Source organism: Pogonomyrmex barbatus, unplaced genomic scaffold (genome assembly GCF_055798465.1).
Source record: "Pogonomyrmex barbatus isolate J1 unplaced genomic scaffold, ASM5579846v1 scaffold1, whole genome shotgun sequence".
NCBI classification, from domain to species: Eukaryota; Metazoa; Arthropoda; class Insecta; order Hymenoptera; family Formicidae; genus Pogonomyrmex; species Pogonomyrmex barbatus.
In genome coordinates this window covers 22,169,203-22,196,399 of record NW_028297098.1, presented here as the reverse complement: position 1 = coordinate 22,196,399, position 27,197 = coordinate 22,169,203, and the positions used below count along the sequence as shown (strand labels likewise).

The window sequence follows — 27,197 nt, the reverse complement described above, 5'->3', positions numbered from 1 at the left end:
ATAAACAGGAATATATTCATATTTCCACACTTTTATAATTTCACCCTCTCACACTCACATTTCCATACACTCATAACTTTATACAGCCGCGCGCGCGCGCGCGCGCGTGTGTGTGCGTGTGTGTGTGTGTGTGTGTGTGTGTGTGCTAGAAGATGTCATCTAAAAGATTTAAAAAAATGTCTTCGAAACATTTAAATCATTACTTTTATGCAAATGAAAATAACACTTTAAAATAATAATCTTTACTTTAAAATAATCTTTTGCAAAAATGTATTACTTCTGATAAAAAAATAACATCATACTAGCATTGTTATTTTAATTTAATATTAAAAATATTATTTAATAAAATAATATTCTCACAACAGACACGTGCTCTTGACACTTGTTTCCACCTTTTTTCACCTTTTTCTTACTAGTTAGCAAAAGTTACGTGAATACTACATATGTACATTACACGCGTACATTCGCTCACGCGTGCACACGCGTACACGCGCGGGAATAAGCAATTTCCTTAAACGAAGGAAGTGGGCAAGTACCTAACCTTCTCTCCATTAGGAGTCACCATTTGAATGGCGCTTTACAAGCGGTAAAATGCATTCACGTGATTGACATGTGCCGTTTCCCAAGCGACCCGAGTCTATATGTCATAAGATATCGATTTCGTGGCCTGGACTTCGTAGCAGACTCTACGGAATTTAACTGACATTTATAATGCACTTTCATCGATTCTCTAAGTTACATCACTAATCTTTACTCAAGTTTTTATGACTTGATCCTAAAAAAGCTTATGACGTGTAGTTTGGAAGAATACATTACATTACATAATGTACGCAATATTTATAGACAGTGTATCTTTATAACGTAGATAGAAAATTGCAAAAGTTACAAAGTACAAAATACAAATTACAAAATACACAAATTAAAAAAAATATATATTTATATTTCTGTTGTTACATTTTCGATATATTCGATGTGTTTACTTATAATTTATTATATAAAATTTGGAGGAAACGTGTGTATGTAAGGCAATTTTTATAAGATTTAAAGAAAGTATATTGGAAAGTGGCGAATTCGTTCGAAATTTCACCGTAGTCTAAGCTAAAGAGAGGCTGGATCGTTAACCGTCGAGGAATCTTCATGAATGTTGTTCTTATTGCGGTTTATCCTGACTCGCCTGCGAGCAAGGCTTGTCCTGACCGAAAAAGAACACCGTGCACGTTAGAGCAGCTATTTTTAGCAGGTGTTGTATGCCGTGCATCTTTTATTAACTAAGCAGTTTGCGTTCAAAAACATTCTCGATAGAATTGCTGATAATTCAAACTGCTTACACGTGAAACCGCTGTTCAAAGAATGCGCGCGCATGCGCGTATTGCGTAATCCTATATCAATAATATATCTATGTAAACATATATAACAATATATACGTTTTATCATCAATCTTGAATAAATTTTACAATCGATCGATTTTAACATAACAATTTCGTTTAACCTAATTTGAAATAATATATTTTTACACAAGTTATTTATTTCACTTTTTCACCCTTTGAGCGCAAATAAAATAGAATTCTTTATGAAAAATTTAATTAATGTTTATCAAGTTTCCATTTCAAATATTTTCTATTCGAAACTTATTTTAATTTTGAGATGTGCTGCTGCTTATTAAATGCTGGTTAAAATTCTACTTAAATTTTGCCGTCTATTTTTAAAATTAATAACAAACGTAATTCACATTTTATAACTTTAACGTTTATATGGATTTCGTGGTTTGCCATTTTTTTCAGACACCAGATGGTCCTGGGATCTGTTTGTCTTCGATCGCGAAATCACCTGACTCCTTAGCCGGCGCGATCCGGCTCGCGATACTTTGAGAAAAGCTGCGTTAAGAAAATAATAGCATGTCATCGTGTTTACTGGTTCAACTGGTGTTTATGGCAAAACTGCATCGTACGCTACCATATGTCGACACTTTATGGCGCGTTAATAAATTAAGCATATTTTTAGCTACGAATCTAAACCGAGTCTCGTTTAAGAATAGTTATCCTTCCAGGTACGGAGTGGTTTTTGATTTGTCCAAACAATTATTCCGCTTCGCGGATTTATTTTAAGCCGTTACCTTTTTGAATATTCCTACAAGATGCTTTATCATTGCAGAATATCATGATTTGAATGGCAGATTTCTCAACCTTTGCTCGAATTTAAACTCAAACAAACAAACATTATCATTTATGACATAATCTTATCTTACAAAGGAATATCTCATATATATATATATATATATATATATATATATATATATACTTTTATATTTGTTATTACTTAAATATTATATTTGCAGTTTTGCGAAACTCAAGTTTGAAGTTAAGTTTGAATATTTTTATATGAAACCCAATAGATTTACACACAGATTAATAAATCTAGAAATAGATACATTAGAACCTACTAGAAGAGCTCAATGTTTGTCTCTTTTGTGTATCTTGTTATTCCAGCAGCATCTACATTAATCTTTCTGCGTAAAAAAATTATACTAATAGTTATTAACGTAATCTGGAACGTGAATCTTTGTAATTTGTTTTACCGATTCTATTCTCTCTCTCTCTCTCTCTCTCTCTCTCTCTCTCTCTCTCTCTTTCTACCTCTTTCTCTCTATTTGCAATCGTTAAGAAAAAAAAATTCCCGGCATTTAACGGCTCTTATCTCAGGTGTTTGAACTCCGCTGAAACGTCAGATAATGAGCACGTTCGGAAAAGTTTTTTTTGTTGCAAGCTCACTGGCACGATCGTCATCGTCGACCTCGAATTTCGCAACAGCATATACGTGAAACGTGGCAGAGAGCGCGCTGCAAAATCATTTATCTGATAAGACGCGAAAAGTGGTCGCGTTCTTATGGCAGCTGATTTCCTTCCCAGACTCTCTGCTCGATAATAACTTAATGAGCGTTGACAATTTAGAAATACAAAATACGTGAAAGTAATGCAAAAAAAACTGATCAATCATTTTTGTCACGCTTATTCTTTGATAAAGAATATTATTAGAGTGATAAGCGAACAATATGTTACAAAGCTCAGATTAATGAGCAAGAAATCAATTATTCCGCAGTTGCTTTATGTAAATATGATGTTTTTTATATATACAATTATATATTTTAATTTTGCAGAAATATAAATTATTTATTATAATTAAATTTCAACTCTATAACTATATGCCTGTTTCAAGATCAAATAAATATCAATATCGAAGTTATCGAATCTTGAAACAAAATTCGTATAACTATTTTTTTTTTTATAAAATATACATTTTATAGATAAACAAACAAAGATTATTATATAAAAAAATTTATGAAAAGTTATTCGAGAAATAAGAAATTGTTAAAAGAAATGGAAATAAACGTTCACAACTATATTCGTACTTTATTTTCTGCTTATTAAAGCGAAATTATTTAAGGAGAAATTCGACTTGATGAACGAAAAATAAGAAATCGGGAGAGATTGTGATACATTAAAAAAAACGAAACTGCAGACTAACAATTTCTTCGATAGAGTATCGCTGGCCTGGCTTTGGACACGTGCACAGTTCTGAACTTCAGCATGCGAGATAAATCACGCAAATGGAACAGAAATTCGCCGTGTTTATTAGGGCAACGCACGCGCCGCGTAAGTGATTTGCATACGATGAATGATGAAATCACAAAGCTGGACGAATCAGACCGAAGACGCAATCGGAATCTCTATTTCTAACGCGCATGCAGTAAAATTTATCAGAGAAACTTCCGCGCGTTCTGACTAATTGATAAGCGTAACGCCAGGACCTATAACCTTGATGTTTTCAAACATCTCAATTTTTAATTGGCTTATAGGAAGATTCCCGCTGTGCTGCGGTTTCTTCGGTTTACTTTTGTTTAATTCCGCGTCACTTCCGATGACTCGGAGCAAATTATCGCCAATTTTACTTACAAGTCATTTGCGAAATTGATCGAGTAGAGCTAATATTATACAAAAATTTTATATCTGAAATCTATAATATAATAACTATAATATAACTAAAAAAAAAAAAAAATCACGAAGGTTAATCAATTAGAAATTTATTTAATATATTCTAAAAAATTCTTTATATAATTTAAGAATTTTGAATAAGAAAATTGTATAAGAAAAAAGTAATAATTACTTTTATATAAAGATATGTATAAAATATAAAGATATGTATGTAATTAAAATTAAGTGTTAAAATCAAGTGTATCAGTTTTGAGGAATTAAATATTTTACAGAATGCGTAGTCGTTAGATAATGATCGCAGCGTAATAACTTTATAGATCCATGTGCTCGCAATTGTATCACAAATTGCAATGGCTTACACGCGAGCTCGAAAACAAAATTTATTTAATAATCGCTCAAGGTCGTACTCATATCCGCATGTTTATATAAAATTTTATATAATTTCCTTTATAATGTCCTTGTGAGTAATTGGGAAATATCACTTGAAATCTATCATCTAAAGAATTATCCGAGTTAATCGAATAATAATCGAAGAGATCGATGAGGAGCAAGACGAAATATCCTTGTATTATTATCGTGCAAAATTCGTGAGAATGTAATTTCGATCAGTCATATAAATTTTATCACTACATTAATTTTAGGTTCATGGTAAAATAATGCAGCAACGGCGGCATAAATTTTTCATAAAGCCAAAGAAATAGGAAGAATAGTGCGCTCGCGCTCGACTGAGAATGGAATATTCGATGAAGTTCCTTAACAGACTGCGAAAGGCTCATCATTGACGGAAAAGCAAGTACGTACGTTGTAATAAATGTCTGAAATCGACGAGGCAAGGATGTCTTCGTGAAAATTCAGCAGATCGAAGGAGCGAGGTCAAGATAATGCCGGATAACGCGTAGCTTTTGCCTTGTTAAATAAAATATAAGGTCGCAGCACGCAATGATACGGATCATTTATTTACTTTGCCATTCGTGCGGTATGGCAATTACTGAACGAACAATCCTTCCTGATCGCCGCTGCTACCAATCGAATGCACGCGAATCTCAAAAAATAAAACGACCGCTTTAACCGCTAAAGAGATCATACATCATTTGTGATTTATGATATATCCAAATTTAATTTAATTTAACTTTCGCTTAACTATTTTCAGTTAAAAACTTTGCTTTATATATAAAATAATATAATACAAGACTGTTGATGTTTTCCTTCTTCTTTTATCCTTAGTACGATAATACATTTCCAGCAAGAAACTGAAATTGTCATTCCGAGAAATAGAATAATTTTTCCTGTTTTATATTTTATATACATATTATTTGTATTAAAAGAATTTAACAGATATACAAATCGAAAATAAAAAAAATTGAATCGAAATCTTATTTTAAAAAGCGAAGAGACGAAATTTGTTGAATTTAAATGGACTCAAAAACCGCTACTCCTGTAAGACGATTCACTATAAAAAAATTAATTAAGAAAATTGTTTTTACTTCAAACAGATCTTTTTTAATTTTTATTAAATTATAAAAATTTAAATATAATAGGAAATTATTACGATTTATGAATTAAATTGATATCAAATTATTTTATTATCAAATTATTTCCTTTATCTCTCAAATCCTGATTTCAGGATTTGAGAAATAAAGGAAATAATTTGATAATAAAATTCTCCATCCGATGGAATTATCACACAATGGAGTTATATGATGTAACCTTGACAATTTCCGTCTCGGGACTTTCAAGTTTGTCGTTTAAGATAATGAAGCGGTATATACAATTATCATTTATGAAAAAATTATATAATCTATATAGCGATGCGAAAAACTCCGGCAAATCACAGTCTATGTACATCGTTCGTACGGATAGACATTAACTATTACAAGATTTTTCTTATCGTAATATTACCGACGATATAATTTCGATTAAACTAAAAGGAATGTATATATGAGCCATTATGAATAGGACAGTAGCGTGAATCATGCCTAAACATGAGCAAAAATCGATTTCTCGCTTATATTGATCTTTATTTCAATTCGCAACAGCATGATTATTTTAATATGACATTTCGGATTCTGAATATTTCACATTAATTTACGAAAAAAAGATTGCGATAATGCAGTCACAAATTTGACGTCACAAATTTTTTGGCAAAACATACTTACTGAAGAATTAACTAATAGAATATTCAAATAAATCAAATTGAGAAATCGACGTTTCTGACAGGTTAAGGAAAGAGAATGCATGTTATAAAATAATCTCTCTAAAACAAAATACATTTACAAAATATAATAAGTACATCGCGGAATCATGGCTCGCTTCGTAACTTGCGAGCGCATACGAGAGGTGCATCGACACTCGGTGCGTCGTACGACTTATCGCTCGTTGCTCATTAATCCAATATGCCTTAATCGAGTTAGTTGGGAAAAGCGTTTCAAGGTTGCGATTTATTGCCTCGATCGCGGACGACGGGAATTAAGGCTCGCGACGCAAACGTGCGACGCGAGATGCAAACCGGATGCAAGACTCGAAATCTATTTGCAATTACGTGAAAAATCGCCAATTTACAACATTTACAATGAAATAAATGCAAAAACTAATGTAATGGGAAAGCTATTAATTAAAATTGGGGTTAAAATTAATGACACCATTTCGAATCGGTTGAATTTAATTTATTATGTCGGAACTGTGTTGTCGAGAGCTTGTTAATTACGTTTCCAGTGAATATATATTCATTAATTTTGCACTCGGCGCGCTTGAATACATTATTCGTTGACCTGCGAAACATTAAAAATCGTGCGTTATTATTAACGCACGAAAGCAACAATCGATCGAAACCCATGCCGGAGGGTATTCGATGTACCGAGTGTACTTTGAAACATCGGAAGTGAAACGCCAAGGACCTCGTGCAAGGTTCATACGTGCGTTGCTCGTCGCAGAATAACATCAGCATTCTTCAATTATCCTCTTCCTGCTTCACATCTCGAACTTGAAGACAGATTCAAATTGATCAAATTGTCGCTTTATTTATTTTCCTTCTCTCATTCTGATCTAGCCGAAAATTTTTCAATTTGTATATGTATAGCGTAGAAAGAAATCGCAGATTTGAGAAATAAAGAGAAATTTTGTGAGAGTTCATTTCGTTTTAACCAATCGGAAAGGGAGCGAGATTTAAGGATTTTATGCGGATCACGCATACCGGGGAATAGCATCGCCATTTACGAATCTCGTTCCTTCTTCTTCTTCTCCTTCTTCTTCTTCTTCTTCTGCTCTGTGTTTTCCGGGAAGGTAGCTTGGTAGTTGAACTTGGAACCTGTAAAACCGGCGGCCTTGGGAGGTCGAGGACTTGTTTGCTCATGGCGGAATGAATTGGCTCCATGCTGTTTGCCCTTACGACTTTTTCACATTTTACGGAAATCTACCATTCAACATTCCATTTAGATGTATTTTCGTTTAAAAAAACTTTGTATTCCTCCGGAAAAAAGATCCGTCTTATTTAGGGCTACAATAACGTTATTTCTTTTATTGTATTTTTTTTTTATTTTATCATAGTATTCTATAGTTTCGGCTAAGAGGTATCATGATAACATTTTACCGTAGTACTTTGTATTTGAAACATTTGAATTTTTTGTTATGTTTGGACTAAAGATGAAAATGGTGGCAAAAGATTAGAAACTTTAAATAAAAAAAATCTCAATAAAATTTTGAGCCCAAAAGTTTTTTTCGGGTATATTTACTCGGATATATTTTTTTCGACATTTGACGCCATATTATTTTTCTAAAATTCAGTTTTTACATTCAAAAAATTTCTATGTAAATATAAGTATAAACAAAATGTAGTACAATGATTAAATGATAGATAAATGAATATCTAGATCATTGTCGGTAAGAAGTAGAAAATGCTCATATTATTTGAACAGACACATCTCTTTGTATTATTTAATTAGGGATCTAATTAAGAATTCATGAATTAAGATAAAAATATATGATTGTAGAAGATATAAAAGTCCTTTTATTTCTTAATTTATTTTGAACAACGAGCATGGATATATCTTTGGAAATATATTTGGAATTACATTTTAGTTTTAATTGATAATACAGCCTGAAGATAATATATACTTTAGTAATAATATTTATTAAAATGTTTAAATAAAATATATTTCATTGCAGTAATTAAACTTAAAATTATAGACTCGCATAAATAAAATTTAAAAGTTAATTTGATAATAATTTGTTTTTATGCAGTAGTTTCGAGAAGGCATTATCAACTAGGCATTGCATAACGCAAGGATATTTTCGCTTTGAAATTAAAAATACACAAAAATATTAAGAAAAATAAATTCTATATCTTTTTCTTAGTATTTTGATATTCTTATTATGATATTATAACTTATTATGATATTATTTGTTTAGCATGAAGGATTGATTCAACTTTTTACTACAATTCAAAAATACTTCAATTCAAAAATACTTTCTTCTGTGATGTATAGCAGAAGAAGTTCGACAAGATTCTTGAAACGTCAATCTTGCTGTACCCGTGTAATATTTGTTCCTATTATAAAATAAAGTATGTCATAACTGAAATAAAACCTGATACATTCCGTCTTTCGACGGAATTCATATGCATTTTCATATACATTTACGTTTTTCAAAGTAAGAAAAATGTTTTATGTACAACGCTCGAATGATCTCATCTCGTTTTCCGCTTTATGATTTTTCATCGAACACAGAGTCCGTCGTCCGGCTCTCGTCGAAAATACATAAAAAGATTCGATCTCGACGGCAAATATTTTTCCCTGCGTGTACAAATAGTCTCGGGTTACCGTCGTGTGATATTCTCACACGGCCGATTTATCGTTCCACGAAAACGATGAGAAATTTGTAATGAGTATCGTAATATGTTCGTTTTCCTGGAAAACGTCGCATTCGCGGGCGTTTTATTGCGTTCGCGTCTGTGGTCTGAGAAATGTGCATTTTACCACAATCTTGTGAGTGCATTATGCAGATTAAATGGCGCTTCGATGGACTTGGGACGCTTGTCGTGTTTGATATATACGTCTGGCGTTTACCTTGTTATAAGATTTATAATTAATTCTCACTACAGAGTAAATCCATTATCATACAAATCAGCATCTTCATTTTTTAATTGTTCCTGGTAATCATAACGATTGTATTTTGTATCGATAATCTTTTGAATTAATTATTTACAATGTATCCATCATTTTATATTAATTACATATACATCTAAAATCGAGCGAACAATTTTAAAAATTCCATATATTAGATTTTAAAAACGTTTATTATTTATTTATTATTTTTATATGCCGTTCTGACATCTATATTTATTTAAAACAAGCGTCCACAAGTCATATAAAAAGCTGTTTTCTACAGATCGTTTCTTTATCTCTCGGATGAAAAAATATATAATTAGAAGACGAAATTCGCAGAATTTCGCGAGCGCTTGTAACCGGAACATTCTCACGATGCAAAAAAAATTGTAAAATAGAAAATTGAAATACGAGCTCGTATATCAACAATATATTCTCATATCTCTTTTTGCCATGGATCCGAATCCACGCTGCACTTTTTCTATGTTTTCATTCGTTAGTTCGTTCTCTCTCTCTCTCTCTCTCGCTCGCGCGCGTGCGTGCAAACGACGTATTCACGAGGTTGTTGCCTGCAACGTGGAATGCAGACGGTGGGGTCGCAAAAACCAACGTCCTCTTATATCTCGCTCTTCCTTCCTTTCCCCCCTCCCTCCCCCCCCGCCCCTCCAACCCCTTTTCATCTGGTTTGTTTTTATTTTGGTCTTTTATTCTGCGAATCTCATGGCGCAGATGGCGGCGGATCCGTGAGCCCAGTGTATTTACCGGCGGCTTTGTGATTTCCGAAACGGTGCATTAAAAAACTTACGAACTTCATCCACCGTCTGTCTGATTTACGCTCATCCGTGTTTACGTTCTTATCTCATAAAATACGGCCGAGCTTTCTCTTGCGAGATATATTGTTAACGCATCCGAAAACGAAATTTACATTTTTAGTAAAATTCAGATAGATAAATGCAATAAGAAAGGTTATTAGCATTGTGTATGTGTACGTGTGTGTGTGTGTGTGTATGTTTTATAAATATATATAAAACTATGAATAAACTATGAATAATGAATAAACAATGTAGCAGTTTCTCAGAAGCCAAACTAATCAATTCCACTTTTTGTTCCTTTCTTCACTTCAATACAAAATACATATATAATTAGTTTATTCCCTTCAATCTCTCTATTTTTTTAATTCCTAAAGTTAATTATAATATCTTTAAATAATTATATCTCGCGAACGATTCAGTTTTAAAGAAAAACAATTGCGAGTATCTAAATTTACTTGATTATTCGCGCTTGAAACGTTAAAAATAGCGGGTATCGACTCACGTATGCAAGTGATAATCTTGAAGCAGAAGCGAAACGTATAACGTCAATCGACTTATCTCTCGTTTATTTGGGACTGCACAAGAACGAGTCCACGTATCTTTTGGACCACGAAGCGATATTCAGCCTGATATATGCACGAGGGCCAACTCCATTTTGTTATATTCTTTCCTTTTCCGCGATAATGCTTATCAACGAATCCACGCGCTGATAAAAATCTCTTATCGATGGAAACAACGGTGACCATACTTAATATTCTAAAGCTTAATGGACCGATAGCCAGAACTGATAACAAGAATGGAAATTTTTCGTCTAATAGGCATTAATGTTTGTAGCAAGAAATCTATTTTTCTTTCCAGCAATCATGTTATGATTAAAACATAACATTAAAAAAAAATAGCATATTTGTAAGTATTATCATTCATACTAAAAATATCGTGCACATAAATTAATATATTAATATAATTAATATTCGCTACTTTTGACATTTTCTTTTTGACGAGTAACTTATAAATACATCTCCAGGAATCTCTGTAATTATGTCGTTTTTAATCAATTTTTTGGAATTTATTTTAATTTAAAAAAAATATATATATTAAAAATTAGAAAATGTTTAAATATTACAGAACGATTCGGCTCGATCTTCCGTTATTTCAAATACGCACGATCGTTCCTTTATTTTCAAATCGTTTTAACTGTGGTCAGTTGGTCCGATCGATTAACGTCACCATGAGACGATTGCGACTTCTTATGAACCAGTTCGAACTGGTTTCACTTAACGAACGTGTGAAACGGAAATATTGTTCGACCGCTTTGCCTACGACATCTGTGATAATGACGCAGTTAGTGATGGATAGAATAATTCGACGACACTAATAAAAAAAGCGTGATTATTGTATTTTTCGGCTTTCTTCGATCGTCTATCAATGATGCTTTAGTAATTTATCAATAATATTTTCTAATTTTATATTTGCTTATTATAGTTCACATTTTAGTTTGTTATTGCGCAAATACGGATATTGCGCAAATAACTACTCTGAAAGATTACATTTTTTGCAGTTATAATATAATCTTTTGTCAATATCGTGGATTGTGTTTCAATCGAAAAGAAAAATATTGTTTTGAAAAATATTTTTCTATCTGATGGAAGCATTCGACGGCATCAATATAAATGATGTAATTACGAAAATATTTTTAACCTTTTAAAAGAATTATTTCTACAATTTTGGTTACAAGAAGTAAAATATCAAACAAACACAAAAAATTATTCTACTCTATTTTTTAAATATTAAATTTTAAATATTATATTTAAAAAATATTTAATAAAATATATTTAATATAATTATATTTCAATATATTTTAATATACAGGTCTCTATTTACGTCGCGATCTCTATTTTTTACTTAAAAAAATTGAATATATTTATTATTTTTGCATGTTGGAAAAAATCTGTTTTATCGAACTTACTTTTTTAATGAAAAAATTAATAGTCCCATGTTTATATTTGGATCTGTATTTCAATATTATTACTATTTTATCATTTGTGAAATTTTTAAATTAAATTTTTAAATTTTTAAATTATGTATTTTTTGCAAAAATAACTTTTTACAGTATATAAAAACTTGCTTGTTTCTCTTCATATTTACTTTTCACATTTACTCTCGTAATATCTGAATAAAATGGATTATTTTCTTTGGAATTATTTATTATAAATTGTCTATATTACATCTATATTTTTTAATCGTAGAGAAAAATTTTAATGAGTTTTGTAGTACTTTTTCAGTAGGAAGCTCGAGATTAAAGGTCTCATTACCTATTTGCATCCTCGAAGGCTAATCCGTGAAGCATTAACAAAATTAATTCGCGAGCCAATAAATACAATCCTTGAACCGCTTGTGTTTCCTCAATTATCAATGTCGGTGTATCTGTTTGTTTGCTTTATTCATCAGACGTAGGATTGCCCGCAGGCCCGACGAGTAATCAAAGGCCTTCCCGACCGATCGTAAATTATCGAAATTGTTGCTGAACAACGTCGTCGTTCGAATTCGCATTGCGAACGTTCCGTGCTGCATTATGTAGCCCCGCACAAGGCTGACGCCGTGGTCTTCAGCGGAAATTCATTTCGTATAATTCTTCAAATTTCAACCTGTCTCGTCCTTGGATCGAGATGCAGTTACAAGTACACTTTACAATCGTTTCAAATTGCCGAGTCCAATAACTTTCCTATTATCCTTGTGGAATTATAAGTTCGTACAGCGGTTTAAGGAACGTTGTACCTTATACGATATACATATATTTGCTAAATTTAAACAATTATTCTTATTATTATTCTTGTCATGAAATGCAATATAGAGAATAGCATTATATATATTCTCCTATAAATAGCTCCTATTATAAAGGATGTTCCGCTTTTTATCGTATCGAATTTGATGGATTTAGCATCTGATATCGAAGAAAAATACGATAATAATGAAATGCCATTAGAATTACGAAACATTTGTAAAGTACATATCTGTTATTTTATTTTTTTGAAGTTCAAGATTCTATCGAAGATTTAATCTTCGACATGCGTTTGTAGAGTTGATCTTCGATTAAATTCGATATATTCGATATTTCTGATAATCAGCAGTGTAGAAGTTTGTTATTGCATACGAAGTTTATGATGATGACTATTATAATTATTATTTTCAATGAAATCCGCATGCGTAAGTACACGCCGGAAAAGGCTCGCACGCATATTTACATATATTTTTTTTTATAAGTTTGCGGTTATCGGTTCCGCGATAACGAAAGCTATCTATACACACTCTCATGACGTAAGAACGCATTAGAAAATAAATCGCGATTACGTATGCCAATATACATTTTTATATAACTGAGCTGTTGTCAATACGACGGTTTTTCCAAGATATAAATCATTATGGTTATATAAATAAATTCATAGATTCGGATTTTATTTTACGCGTTTATTCGTAATATTAATATATCCCTGGACAGATAGAAGTTGCAAAATAAATCTTTTACATTTCTTTTACATATACTTTTACACATCTTTTACATTATCAATTTGCACATCGCAAATACACGTAGGAAAGCAGCTTCTCTTTTTTTTATACCTCATAAAGTATTCTTCGCATTAAATTTACGTAAAACACAATAACGTTTGATGAATCCTTCCGGGAAAAAAATACATCTCTTTATTCCAGGATATAAACACGATGTTTTGCGAGAATGAAGTTTTGCGAGTTATACTTCCGATAATAAAAAAAACTCGTCTCGTCGCGAGCTCATTCTTTCGGGGATTCACCGGCTTGCTTTCGATCGAATCCTATAGGGAAGTTAATAAAACGTGACGGGCGCGAGCGTGTAATAAAACTACAGGATGAAAAATATGTTAATCGGTGGCGTCACGAGACCCGGCGGCTCTCTCACGTGATCTTATCACATGGGGGGCGGCAAAGAACAGCGTGAATAATTATTGCTTCGCGATATCGCGCGGTCGAGACGATCACGAGGAGCGAGATACGAGCGTGGCTTTTATTACGTGCTAAATTCGTCGCTCGCGAACTCGATCGCGAAAGCGCTGCCTCTTTGCGCTTTTCAGAATCATATCGTCCGAATGATCAACTGCGATAACAATCAGAGTATTAATTGCGTCCATGTACATTATCCACGTGACAATTGCAATGACGAATGAACCAGGTTAATTACCGATGTATGTTACTTTATATGATTTGCGATGGTATGTCGCCGACACGTAAATGTGAAATACTGTTTGTAACCGCATCTTCGAAATTTTTGTTTACTGATTCTTCATTGCTATTGCATCGATGGTATATATATATATATATATATATATATATATATATATATATATATATATGAAAAAACTTTACTTTATACAATTTTATGTTTATTTAATATTTTTTATTATAATATAAATATAATTGTAATTTATAAACCTTAGTTTTTGGAAAAAATTATTATACATGTTAAACTATGATTTAAAAAAATTATTATACAAATAATTTTTTTAAATCATAGTTTTGGGTGTTCTTGTAATTATAGGTATCGAATTTTTTTATTGGTGATATTAAAAATAATTGAGAATTAATATTTTACTATAAAAAAAATTCTAATAAAATTTGATATGAAAAATTTGTACACAAAAATTTGTACATTATATGTCAATTATAAATAATTATATTTAACGAGAGACAACGATGTTATTTGTACAAGTGTTGCTAGTGTCACTTTAAAATATTATAAAATTATAAATTTATTTAGAAGTGTAATCAATTTTTTTCACTTAAATATTTAACTCCTCACAATCCTAACATCTTTGAAGCATTAAAGAGCTTCTTCCGGCTTGGTCGCAACGAGATAAATATGGAATCTTCAGTGTTCGATGACGTCATTTAATTGCATTAATTCCGTCACAGGCGGCGTTATTGAATCGTAAAGAATCGCTGACGTCCTTAACCATTTTACAAGGTCCTCGCATAATCGCCGTCCGTGACGTCATTACATACTCACTGACCAGTGATAAGTGTAATATTGATTTGGAGTATTATTATGCCGTTCCTTCCTTCTACACGATGTATATATATATATATATATATATATATATATATATATATATACTCAGTCGCGTACGTCCGTATCTTTAATAAAAAGTGAAGTGAAGCCGTTTGTGCGACTTGATGCTCGCCCCGGGAAAAATTGCTTCATCCGTAGAATCTCTCGCGTGCAAAAACAAAACGCGCCACTCGCGAGATGCCTCGTGCGTTTGCAAATAGATCATAATGCGAAGAAAATATTTGATTGGCACGTGTCTCCACGTGTAGCTTGTTAGCGCCAGGACGCCGCACGCGATGGCTACCTTACCATGCGCGCGCGCGCACGCACACGCACATGCATACGCATACGCATACGCATACGTATACGTATACTCACGCGCACACACGTGCGCGTCGGGCGCACGTTGAAACAATCCACTTTGCACGTGCGGCTCAATTCATCGACCACACCTACACATTCACGAACGGGGTGGGTGTTGTACACTACCCACTCGTACGGTTCTGTGTTTAATGGGTAACTCCACGCGTAAGGACCACGAGGAAAGCTCGACGTCGGAACGAGAATGTCGATATTTAAGATTGATCATCAGATGGAGTGTCGAAGAAATGTTGTACGTTAATTCTTGGCCGGTGTTGCGCTGTTATCGCAGCTGCAAAGTTACATTATCATCGCGGATTGCATTATCTCGGGTCTATCTCGCAAATGCGCCGATATACGACTCGATCGTATCTTGTTGCTGGAAAGAATGCATGCTTTTCAGTTCGAATATCACTCACTTGATTGATTAATATTACTCTTGTTTTAAGAGGCGAGAGAGAGATAAATGCAGCTGTTAATCAAGCACTTATAACACTTTCTTTTACGACTGTGCCAAGGAATTAACTTTTAATCATCTATTACATTCCAATTTTGCGGCTTATTATGGCTAATTGGATTCATGAATAACGAAAGCCACGAGTTTCCATCTTAGGAAGTTCAGAAATGGAAATTTTATGAAAGGAAGATTTCATACGAGTTCGCTGCGGATTATCAATGCGTTTAAAGTGGGCGTAACTGTCATTAGACTCGCAAATAAAAATTTTACAAGAAGCTACTTTCTCCTCTGCGCGCTCTTTACACTTTGCTTAGTTGAAAAATCCCGGCAGTCATTGACAAAGCGTAAACCACGTGTAAACTTGGGGAAATTCACAGAGGACTGAATATTTTTAACATCTGCATAATAACAGACTTTAACCTTTTCCACAGTAAATCATTATACATCGGTCAAAGTGTCCTCGACATACACGCTGACGACATGTCCATACTATCCAACTCGTATTAAAATACGAGGAAAATGAAAAAGAGGAAAAATAAGAGGAAAGTCCCTATTTCTACTTTTCCTGTATAATTTTTTTTTTTTAACTATTCTTCAGTAGCATGTATAGTCAATAGTCGCGCAATTAGCTTCGCTAATTATTCACAGATCCTACAATGAATATGGCGGAAAAGGCGAAGACGTTATCTTATCGCGTTTAGAAGGAATATAAGTGGCGTTTAAGAAAACATTAGGCTTCTCCAAAGCAGACCATAGTAATTACATGTATATGAAACAGAGAAGGAGAAAGAGAAAGATCTGTTTTAAATGCGCCATTAGTCGCGCGAGTATATTATCTTGACATTTAATATGCGCGGGTAAATTATAAAATCGACCATTATTGTAAATCGACACGCTCGATAAGTTTTGATAAATTACGAGATATAGATCATTAATATTTGTTGTTTCGTGCGTCATTCAGTTCATCTGACAATATTCCGGTCCCGAATATATACCAGAAACAACATCTACTATCGAGATTTCTATATTTCATCGATGTAACGCTTATAAATAATCCACGTGATCAGAATTTATTATGCAAAATGTACAATTTTTGTGTATATTTGTATAAAGTAAAAAATTAAATTTAAAAAAAATGAAATTTATCCAATCCTTTCAATTAATTTTTTTTTAACGAAAATTAGTTGTGAGTTTCTCTTTCTCTTCATTTTTTCTTAATACAATTTTTAACAAACATGATAAAAAAAAATATCAATATTAAAATCAATATTTAAATGAATTGAACTACATTTTGAATTTCTGAAACGTAAATAGAATTTCGCTTTTACTTGATAATATGCAAATTTAATTCTAAGGAAGATTAACTGCTATTTCAACTGCAATTTTATTATTTTATAATATAATAGCGATAAAAACACAAAATTAATGTCCTATTGCGATAAATGTGCCGAAAATTGAACAAAAATCGTAAAGTTTATAGTTTCTCATTCATCATTATGACTGTGCAATCTTTAGTACTCTCGCTATAAATATTACTACTATTATAAATTATCTGCCCCAACACTTTCTAGACATTTGAAAATGTCAAACTGAATTGTAAAAGGTGAGAATTGTCGGTGTGAGAGGTGTCGAACACTTCCTTGTTCAACTCCTATCACTAATATTTCGCCGAGAAGCCTCGGGGTTGATCCGGCGAGCTTTCTCAGGAGACCTATTCCATCGCACAAAGGATCGGAGGCATCATCCTTTGAGAAAGTCGCTGCAGCGTGAGAACTGATGAGCAAAATCGTTCGCTTCGGTACAAGAATCGATAATTCGATATCCGTTCTGCGAACTTTGAAGCCAGTGAGCTGGAACATCAGCTCTGCGTCGGCGGGGATAAAAAAAATAATACGTGTTCGATAAGCAATTTGTTTACTTTCCCGACTTTTCTATTTGCTAAAATTTCCAATATCAATTTTTTATTATATATCCTTTGACGAAAGCAAACCAACCTGTCTAAGAGAAAAGAAAAATCCAAACAATCCAAACAATATTTTACGATATTTCCAGTTAAATAAGATCTTTAATACGAGATATTGAAATAATTTCTATTTTATTATTTTTCATCATGAGAAAAATCTTTTTTTCCTTTTGTCAACAATTTTTATTTTTCTTGTTTTGTTATGTGGGAATTAATGTCGGGTGTCGAATCAATACGTTGAGAACCACTACGTTGCACGAGCGGGCGCGTACTGCGCCGAGTCGGCAGATGAGGAATTCGTGCCGCACTTCCCCCACTCTTGGCGATTTCCTCCCACTCCGTTCAGCCTACACCGCGGTAATATAAGGACCCCGCCCGACGGCGGCACTTCAGTTTGAGCTGCGATGTCGTAAAGTGGTGATTCTGGCGGGATTTCTGTGACGTTCACGTTCACGTTCCGAAACGCTTCGTTCGATTTCCGCTCGTTGCGACCGTTATTAGGGACGCGCCAATCAACGCCTACGTCAATTCACAGTGAATCCGCAGCTACGCGAGCTAACGTGAAGCCCCTCTGAGATTTTCCGAGGATTCATACGGAAGGATAGACGAGTAAGTCGATCATTTATTTAACGCGGTTCTCTTCTCTGGAGCGCGTGAGTGAGTGAGAGGACAGGATAGAGTGAGAACGCGGACGGATGCGAGGCCGACGCGGCGGGCGGCCTGCCCTGGGCACGAGATGTCTGCGTGAGTGAGTTTAGGGCCGACCACCGACGCGCCGGATCCCTTCGGGGTGGATCTCTTTCTTTGACGTGCGAAATGGAGAGGCATCCCTTCGAAAGAAGCGGGAGATCCGAAGTACGCGGATGCTCTCAGTCATGTGTACGATTTATTTTAACAATTTTTTCATAACATCACGTATCTAAATTTCCATTTTTTTTTTTTTTTTTTTTTTTTGAATTATAATTATTTCCGAATGTAAACAAATCCTATGAATCATGCTGCTGGAAAAAATATATCTGTTTGTAATTCATTCCGTTCAGAAATTGTCCTCTTCAGATATCTTGTCGTCTGGAAAAGGATTGAAAAACGATCCGACGTAAATCTCCAAGAAGAGAAGCGAGAACCCCGAGGACGAGAGAGAGCGTTCGAGCGCGTCGCTAACGAGCTTAGCTCTTGTCGTTTAGTTTTCTCCTCGATATTGCGATATTTTCGAGCGTCTTTTACTCCTGACACGCCTCTCTCTCTCTCTTCGCATGGCAAAGCTGCGTAATTCTGTTCTTCCGATACATCCGCGGCGACCCTCGGGGAGACGCTTTCACCATGATTTCATTCCGAGAAAGCCGGAGAGGGAAGAAAAAAAGAAAGAGAACTCTTTATGTTGCAATATCGAATTACGCAGTATAGACGATCATATTGTGAATTTATACATGCTTGCTGTCAGAAAGGCATGACACGACGAGGAAAAGGAGACAGTTCACGTTGGAGTAACAACGTGAAGTCAACGTGAACACACGGAGCTCACATTGACGTAGATCTTGCATACCATGTATACCATAAATGTATACCATAAATGGTGATGCAATTTCTATCTCTCGCCAAGCAAAATTGATAATAGCTTTGAGAGCTAGGTTGTCTCCAAGTTTCAATAAATCGGAAGTCAAGAAAGAAGTACTTAATTGGCATCTCGACATTCAATTTACAAGACTGGAAGTTTTCACTTTGAGGAAATTTACAAATTGACCGTAAGACTGAAGCAATTTATTTCCATCTAATAAACGTAATATCTAACTAAAATAATTCAATTTATAATGAGTAAATGTAGCCATAATGAGCAAATAACGCCGCCGTTTAGTCGTCTCTTTCGTTGCGTTGCGAATATCGTTGCAATACCGCGTGTATATATACATATATCTTCCGCGTGGGTGGGTCCGTAGCACGAAATTACCACCTGCCATTGACAGTTTGCCAAAGCAACGAGTTAAGTAATCGGACAACACCCGGTGAGGCCGAAGGACAGCGATCCCGAAGGTGGCGTTATTTTAACGTTGCCTCGCGTCGTCGCCGCGATAACAGATGTTTTTTTTTCGCCGCGCTTCAACGTCGCCTGCGAGCCGAACGAGCGCGAGCCGTGAAGCGAATCAATACTCTCGCGTGCGAGACGAGCGGGTTCTTCGTTCGGCGCCCAACTGGCGGCCATCGACCGGAAGATATTGCACCGCGGAAGCGCGTCCCTGCATCGCTTTGCCGACAACGTGGAGAATCCCGACCGAAAACTTCCGATTCGCTCGCTAAGATAGATAATTAAAGTCCATTAAGAGGAGACTCCGTATTAAACTTGCACCGGAGGTAAACGGAGCATCGATTTTCGATCGTCCTCGAACAATCGGATGTTTAACCCTGACCGTACCGGATTATCGGTTCGAAGTGAAAAATTGTGATCTTTAAGAAAATATTTCAAAGTAATTTTAATGAAAAGTATGTACGTATTGTAATTATGTTTATTTAATAATAACAGAAGCGTGATTTCCGCTGTATAGCTTGTGATCCATTTTTATACTTGGCACTTTGTTATTTGTAATCAAAACACCACTGAGATTGCATCAGAATTTATGATTACTCTCATTTTTTTTAATTATAACTTTATAAATGTCATTATCACTCTTTTATGTTGGAAATGTTAAACTTAACCTTTTCAATATTACCATATTAAAATTTTTACGCTCATAACTTTTTTATGCATGGCTTGACATTTTTTTACAAAAATGTTACTTTGACATTTTTTAATTACTTTGAAGACATTATGCACTTTCGATTTCCACTCACATCGTAATAATTTTTAGAAACTTTCAAACTGACTGAGTGTATTATATAAATTTTACGCGATGGGCACAATTTTAACAGATTTCGATTAAATCGAAATAAAATTAATTAAAAGAAAATATGTAACGATACTCGCGTAATTAAACATTTTTTGAGAAGCGAAATTTCTTTCGCAAGAATTTAAGTGAAAAGTTTAATCAAGTAACATTACGGTAAAAAATTATGTTCGCTGAAGTATCATCATGAGATCTAGTTTGAGATCTAGTTTGTTTAAAAATTGATCAAGGCGAATGCTTTGCCGCTTTCGTAAAATCATTAAATTTAATTTTAAATAAGGCATACCACTTTCAAAACACAAATGGCGCAGTTACCGGCCGCGCAACGGCGAATGCAACGAGGTCAGTCTTGCTCGTCACTTCTCTCGTCGTGTTGTAAGAAACGACGTCGGGGAACCCGTTATGCCGCCGGCATGGCCGCGAATTCCTAAGGCCGGAATTTTAATTTCTCAATCCTGTTAACGCTTCGTGACATTCCAACGCCCGAATGACTCGCCCTTGTTGCTACAATTGCAATTGCACGGTTGCTTTCTATCTATCAGAATGCAGTACGCATCAAGTCTGATTCTTTGGTTAATATTAAACGTAAAAGAAAAAAAAAACATTGGTCTTGCCATCTGGTGGATGCCGTCGATTAAAATAATTAAAATTCGTATCTGTTTAATCAGTTGCATAACTCGATGAGACGTGCAGAATTCAGTTTCTCAATTTTATAGCTCGTTTATTTTAATTTTATTTTTTTGTATTTGTCTCGTTTATTTCTGTTTATTCGATTCCGAGAGACGCCTTCGGGGAGCATTCCTTGCCAACCAGCCGCGTGCAAAGCCGCGCAAGGCGCTTTCGCACGGGGGATTTCCTTCCAGCCGACCTGATTCCACCCGCCGGCGCGACCCACGCGCGTCCCTGTATACGTGGGTGTTATCCAGAATAATACGGGGTCGATCGATATCCCCGTGCAGCTCCCGCGTGTTGCTCGTGGGTTGTTGGCCTGATTTTTATCTTACGAGAGAACGACGGGAACGGCAGTTTCAGGCTGCGTACACTCACGATGCGACACCGCCATCGCTTTGTAAACATCCGGAAAGAAATCGGATGTCGACGAGAAAGCGTGATTCTCGCATTGCCTTAAACTTTTTCCCGGCATCTTCCGGCATTAATATTTAATTCCGAATTGAAAGATCGTCCGATCGAGGGATCGACGAAAATATATTTCGGTCGCCGGAATGTTTTTACCGAGCTTACATTCTTTAAGAAGGAAAACAGCCGGGTCGACATCGCGTTCTCGTTCCTCCCCAATGCCAAACCGGACGGGCTTTAATGACCCGCGAATATGCGGATCGTGTGTGCCACTTGCATTGCCTTCACGCCCTCTTCTATTCCTGTCGAGTCTAAACGGAACGAAAATACGTTCGCATGGACCAGGTAGCAGTTTCTCGGGCCGGTTGCCAACGGTTCGCGAACTGGTTTCGCCGACCGGAGCTCGCGTCTCGAGGGCTAATCTTAGGATTTAATTGTTCGCGAGAAGGATCCGCGGTGATTCGCTCGCCTTTAAGGGGAATCGTGTCGCACGACGCAAATAAGCCACGGTGGAAAAGCCAGCGATGGAGAAACAACTAGGCAATTTTGATAAAACTATTGAAATATTTATTAGATAATTTTTGTATTTTAATATAAATTGTATTCATTTTTATCAATGTAGGTTAACCTTAATTTCGGCTTATATTTTTCACTTTTTTTTTAAATTTTAAAAATTAGAAAAATATAAAAAGGAAATTAAAGATTAAAATTAATCTACATTGGTAGAAATGGACATTGTTTTTATCTTTTAATTCTAATTGGAATAACAAGATATTTTTCCGAAATGAATATTCGCACCCTAATTGGAGGTAAATAAATTAGAAGAATAACTTGTTTTCTTAAGAATACCTGAAGAATGCGCTAAACGACTTTGATTAGAGTGCAATCATTAATGAAGGAATATTATGCCATCCCGACGCGCATAACCAATTAGCCGCAGTCCTTGAAGGTGACTTGCGAAACGGAAACGTCCGTAGATTAACAGAGATTAGTTTTTCGCTAATTGGTTCGTAATTGTTCGTGTATACAAATATCGGAGAATATGGACATGTTTCATGGAAGTACGTTAACGAAACTAGAATTTTGTAATTTTTTTTAAAATCATTAACACAGATATTACTAATCGAATACAGATTTCGACTAATAACAACATATCATTTGCCTAAGTGAAACTTCATATTTATATTATTAAAAATTATTTAAAAATTTATTTACTCAACTTGAAATAAATTTTCGTTTGTGTAAAATTGTTCTATATTTTTTTTAAATTATTCTATATTTTTTTAGTTGTTCAAAACACACAATACACACACACACACACACACACACACGCATACATTCAAAAATTTTTCTTATTTACTCCAAGATTTAATTCTTTGCAAAAATAATCCCGTCCCTGCTATCGAGGGAGGATTAAATCATTCAAATCAATCATAAAACTCCGTCGAAGACAATACGATGGTTCTGGAACGTACGTATTGTATATTGTCTCTTAAGAGTGACGTCGATCGGTTTCGTAAACGTTATCGCGAATAGACACACGCCGGAGGGGTTTCTTCGAGAGGCGTTATAAATAATACCAGGTGGCGAGAATGGCGTCGCCTAACATCATAAAATCGACGTTATCTACATTGTCGACGCTTATGGCGTCATTCATCTCATGCGCACAAACCCTCTCTCGCCTCGAGAAATCTGCTCTTCACGATACAAGGCGTCGTCATAGAAGATGAACGGAGTGATTTATAATCATGTGACATGCTAGATTTATACTAGAAACTTAAATCTGGCGCTAAAGAAAAAAAAATTGCGAGAAATGATGCGCGAGTTCTTAGAATCCTCAGAATGTTCCCGACATGGCAGTTAATAATAATTTTGAGATATTTCCTATTTTTTAGAAAAGTCACATACGTATTGCACAATATATTCATTAGTTTCGATGCGACGAAACATTGTCGTTCTGCTTGTAATTCATTTATTCGAAGCCACCGGACTTTAGCCGGCGATAACTCAATCTGCTTATGATATTATTCACTCTTCGAGAATAGTGCGCAAATGGAAGGAATTAGATCGAAGTGCGTACATGTATGCATGCATATGACGAAACATACACGACGAAGCAGCATTAATATAATCCAAGTTATTTATAGTTCGCAATTTTATATTTGCGGCTTGTAGTTCTATTTTCGCGATAGTATTACCTATTAATCCCGCGATTGTGAAACGTAGCTGCGAGAATGTTGTTTTACCTTTACATATGATATTTCTTTCGTACGGTATCCACTTTCATTCCCCCCCCCCTTTTTTTTCTCTCTCAGTATCTCCTCTTATTGGAGAAAAATAGGAATTTTTTTTCTCTCCCATCACTGTATGATTTTTTTCTCGCATCGGAAAATAATCCGCAAAGTAACCGGATGATCTTCGTTTTCGCGGGTAAATTCGAGGATAACATTTCCGGAGCTTTCGAAGACGTAAAGCATAAGCGAGCTTTATTTTCGAGATGGATACTTTACATAATCGTCTTAGGAGAGTATCGAGTCTCTCTGTTGTTTCAAATCCGCGCGACGGAGTCTTGGCGCCGCGTCTCGCAAGAAATTGCGTTACCTTCGCGATTTAACTCCGGTGACTGAGTCACCGTCATCAGATCCTCGGCTTGACGTTGTTCAAATGACGCGCAACTAAATACGACATTTTGCTTTCCGAAATTACCACAAGTCCCGAAACGGGACGAATAGCGGTTCTCAGCTTTTTCGGATTGATCATGTCTAATCCGTCCCAGCTGATTTCTCCTTTATATAAATCTTAAGGAAGTTCTAGATAATAAAGTTCATTCTTGCATTTATAATGAAAATCTATTTGCGAACGTAATCTAGTTTTAATTGTAAAGTTTTCCTTAAGCGCAAATAAGTTCTTACCGATTGATGTGTTTTTTTTTTTTTTTTTTTGTTTGTGTCTTCTCAAGAAATTTCGACGCGATAGATGACAAATCACATTGTTTACACAGAGCATCACGGTTACGCGTGATCGTAATTTGTTCGATAAGGAAAACTATTATAATTACGTGAAAAAGCAGACGTAATAAAAATCGTAAATATACGACTTATGCGAGTGATTTCAAGGAAAGAAAAAAAGCATGCGAACGCACGAAAGAAATGAATAAAATATTAAGGAAAACTCTTTCACTAAAAATAAATCTCTACCAGCAATTGACGTATATGTCACGCACAGTGTTACACCGGTGTCTCGCTGATAAGCTCTCAAGGTTCTTCTTCGCTTACATTTTTCGCGAAGCGGCCTGCAATTCCGGGAAAAGTTCCGCAAGCACGTGGGCGTGCTTTCGTCGTATCGCACGAATCGTACGAATGTGTGCATGCGCGTGCGATAAACTTTTATCGGCGCAACTCTCCTAGTCGCCGCAGGCATTATTCCCGCTTCGCGTTTATCAAAGGTAAGCTCCAACGAATCGCTCAATCCACTTCCGTTCGCCATTATTGAAACGGTCTTGGATCGGGCCTTGGATCGCGGTTTTGTTTTTTTTTGTTTTTTTTTTACCGCGCCTGCCGCGCGACATCGACGTGTAGATTATTTGATATCCGAGGAATGTCGAGTATTCGTAAACGCGTAATATTCACGCGGTAAATGGACGACGAAATGGGTCTTTTTTACTTCGGCGATTACGCTATCGCGATTTATGGGAATTTAACGCGGCCCACGCGCGACGCGACATCGCGCAGCCTCCGCGGATCCCCCCGGGGGGGGGGGGGGTTTAATAAATGTAAATGCAAATCGATCGATTCGCGCGCGACGTAGTAGTACTAGGTGGCGACGACGCGAAATATCGATCCGGCGTCACGTGTACGTGTTTTAATATGACCCGCGACGAAACGCAAATCGATAGCGTGATATTTGCAAATAATACTGGTGGTGGACCGCCGAGAGATCGTTCGCTGTTGATTCTTCCTGGTGGAAGAATCGCTAGAGAAACGCTTGCGATGCGACGCGATCTTTCGGGACAACTTAAATATATTATTTTTTTAATTTTATTTATTTTATATAGATTTTATAATTTTATTTTACGAAAAATAAGATAATAATAATAATAATAATGGGGAAATTTGTAGAAAGTATTTCTTATTATCTGTCTTCTTGGCTTGACAAATATCTTTGTCGAGTTCTTTATTTCGTAATTCCTGGCGAGCGTAGGTAGTGGATTGCGACGTAATTTATTTATATTGTACATCACTGTCGATTCCTTTTCTATAGCGTTTATTGCCTTTCGTTGGGGAATTGTTTCGCTGGCAATTCCACGTGTTAACCAGAAAATCCTTGATTTTCTCTACTTAATTGTTTTAAGATCATTAATGATTTTGAAACGATTTCGCTGTTTATTGAAGTATCTATTATATCTTTCGTCATCATGATTTTTCTATTTTCCCTGTTGATTTTCCCTGGAAAATCCATTGTGCAAATTAATCGTTATTACGAAATCCCGCGAAGGAAGGATAAACATTGTGAAACGAGGCGATTCGTAAACTACTTTTACATGTACTTTGTACTGCGTGAATTAATTCTTTTTCTGAATGCCAGCCGATCGCGATGTCGGTAAAACAAACAATGGTGAATTCAAGCCTTTCGCCTTTGCAACGTACAACGAAAATTGAAATAATATCGTCAATATCGCAGACCAGATATGTCGGCCTGTCGATATGCTTTCTCATAGAAAGCAAAAGGTTTTGTGCCAAGGTGAGATCGCGATGAAATCCGCTCTCGCGATGCCCTTCGCTCGTTACTGTGACATATGATTCTGAGCTCTTACATTACAACATCCTAATAAGTCGCTAAATTCTGACGTGTTAAATCTTTAAGATTATTACACAATAATCTTCATATATTTTCAATGCTTAAACTCCTCGCAATCACGGAATTGACCGAATTAAATTTTAGAGACAGGGGATTTTAACGTAGTTAAAATATCGTTTTTCCATCGTTCTATTTTCGCACAATCGTTTAGAAAATTAGAGAGAAATAACTTTGCAATATTGAAATAAACTTTTTTGTGATATTATCGACTTTGAATTGGGTATCTTGAATTGAAGTATAGTAAAAGGCATATACGTGGAATGATTACTAACTTTGGCCTTTGATACGCCAATTCTAATGAAATATCTCCGGCGATTTGTTGCGTAATTTTTTTATGCGAAACAGTGTCTGATCGTATCGCGTCCGTTGTATATATCAATATTTAAGATTCCTTGTTATCAATGTTATCGGTTTCCGGGTATTTCCGGCGAATCATTTGTTATTCGTATTATCGATATTCTTGTTTTTATAAAGTGGAAAAATTTCGAAATTGTGTGTGAGAGAGAGAGAGAAAGAGAGAGAGAGAGAGAGCTGAAAAATGTTTATTTATTCTTGACGTATTTGTTCATTATTTTAAACAAAATGTATGTATTGTCTGTGTAGACTTTTCTGTTTTTGTTATTTTTTTCT

General features: G+C 35.1%; 1 protein-coding gene across 2 annotated transcripts in view; it reads left to right on the top strand.

The window, feature by feature from the left end:
• Positions 1-27,197, top strand: part of Pino (protein pinocchio) — a 44,361-nt gene that overhangs the window by 9,711 nt on the left and 7,453 nt on the right. Inside the window, exon 1 of one of the 2 annotated variants that reach the window (XM_089077679.1) lies at positions 18,495-18,636. The exons of the other annotated variant lie outside the window; for it this stretch is intronic. Within the exon in view, the coding sequence (XP_088933805.1) occupies positions 18,621-18,636 (16 nt within the window). The 5' untranslated portion in view covers positions 18,495-18,620. Of the gene's footprint in view, positions 1-18,494; positions 18,637-27,197 lie in introns of those variants that run through there. 2 annotated transcript variants of the gene reach the window in all.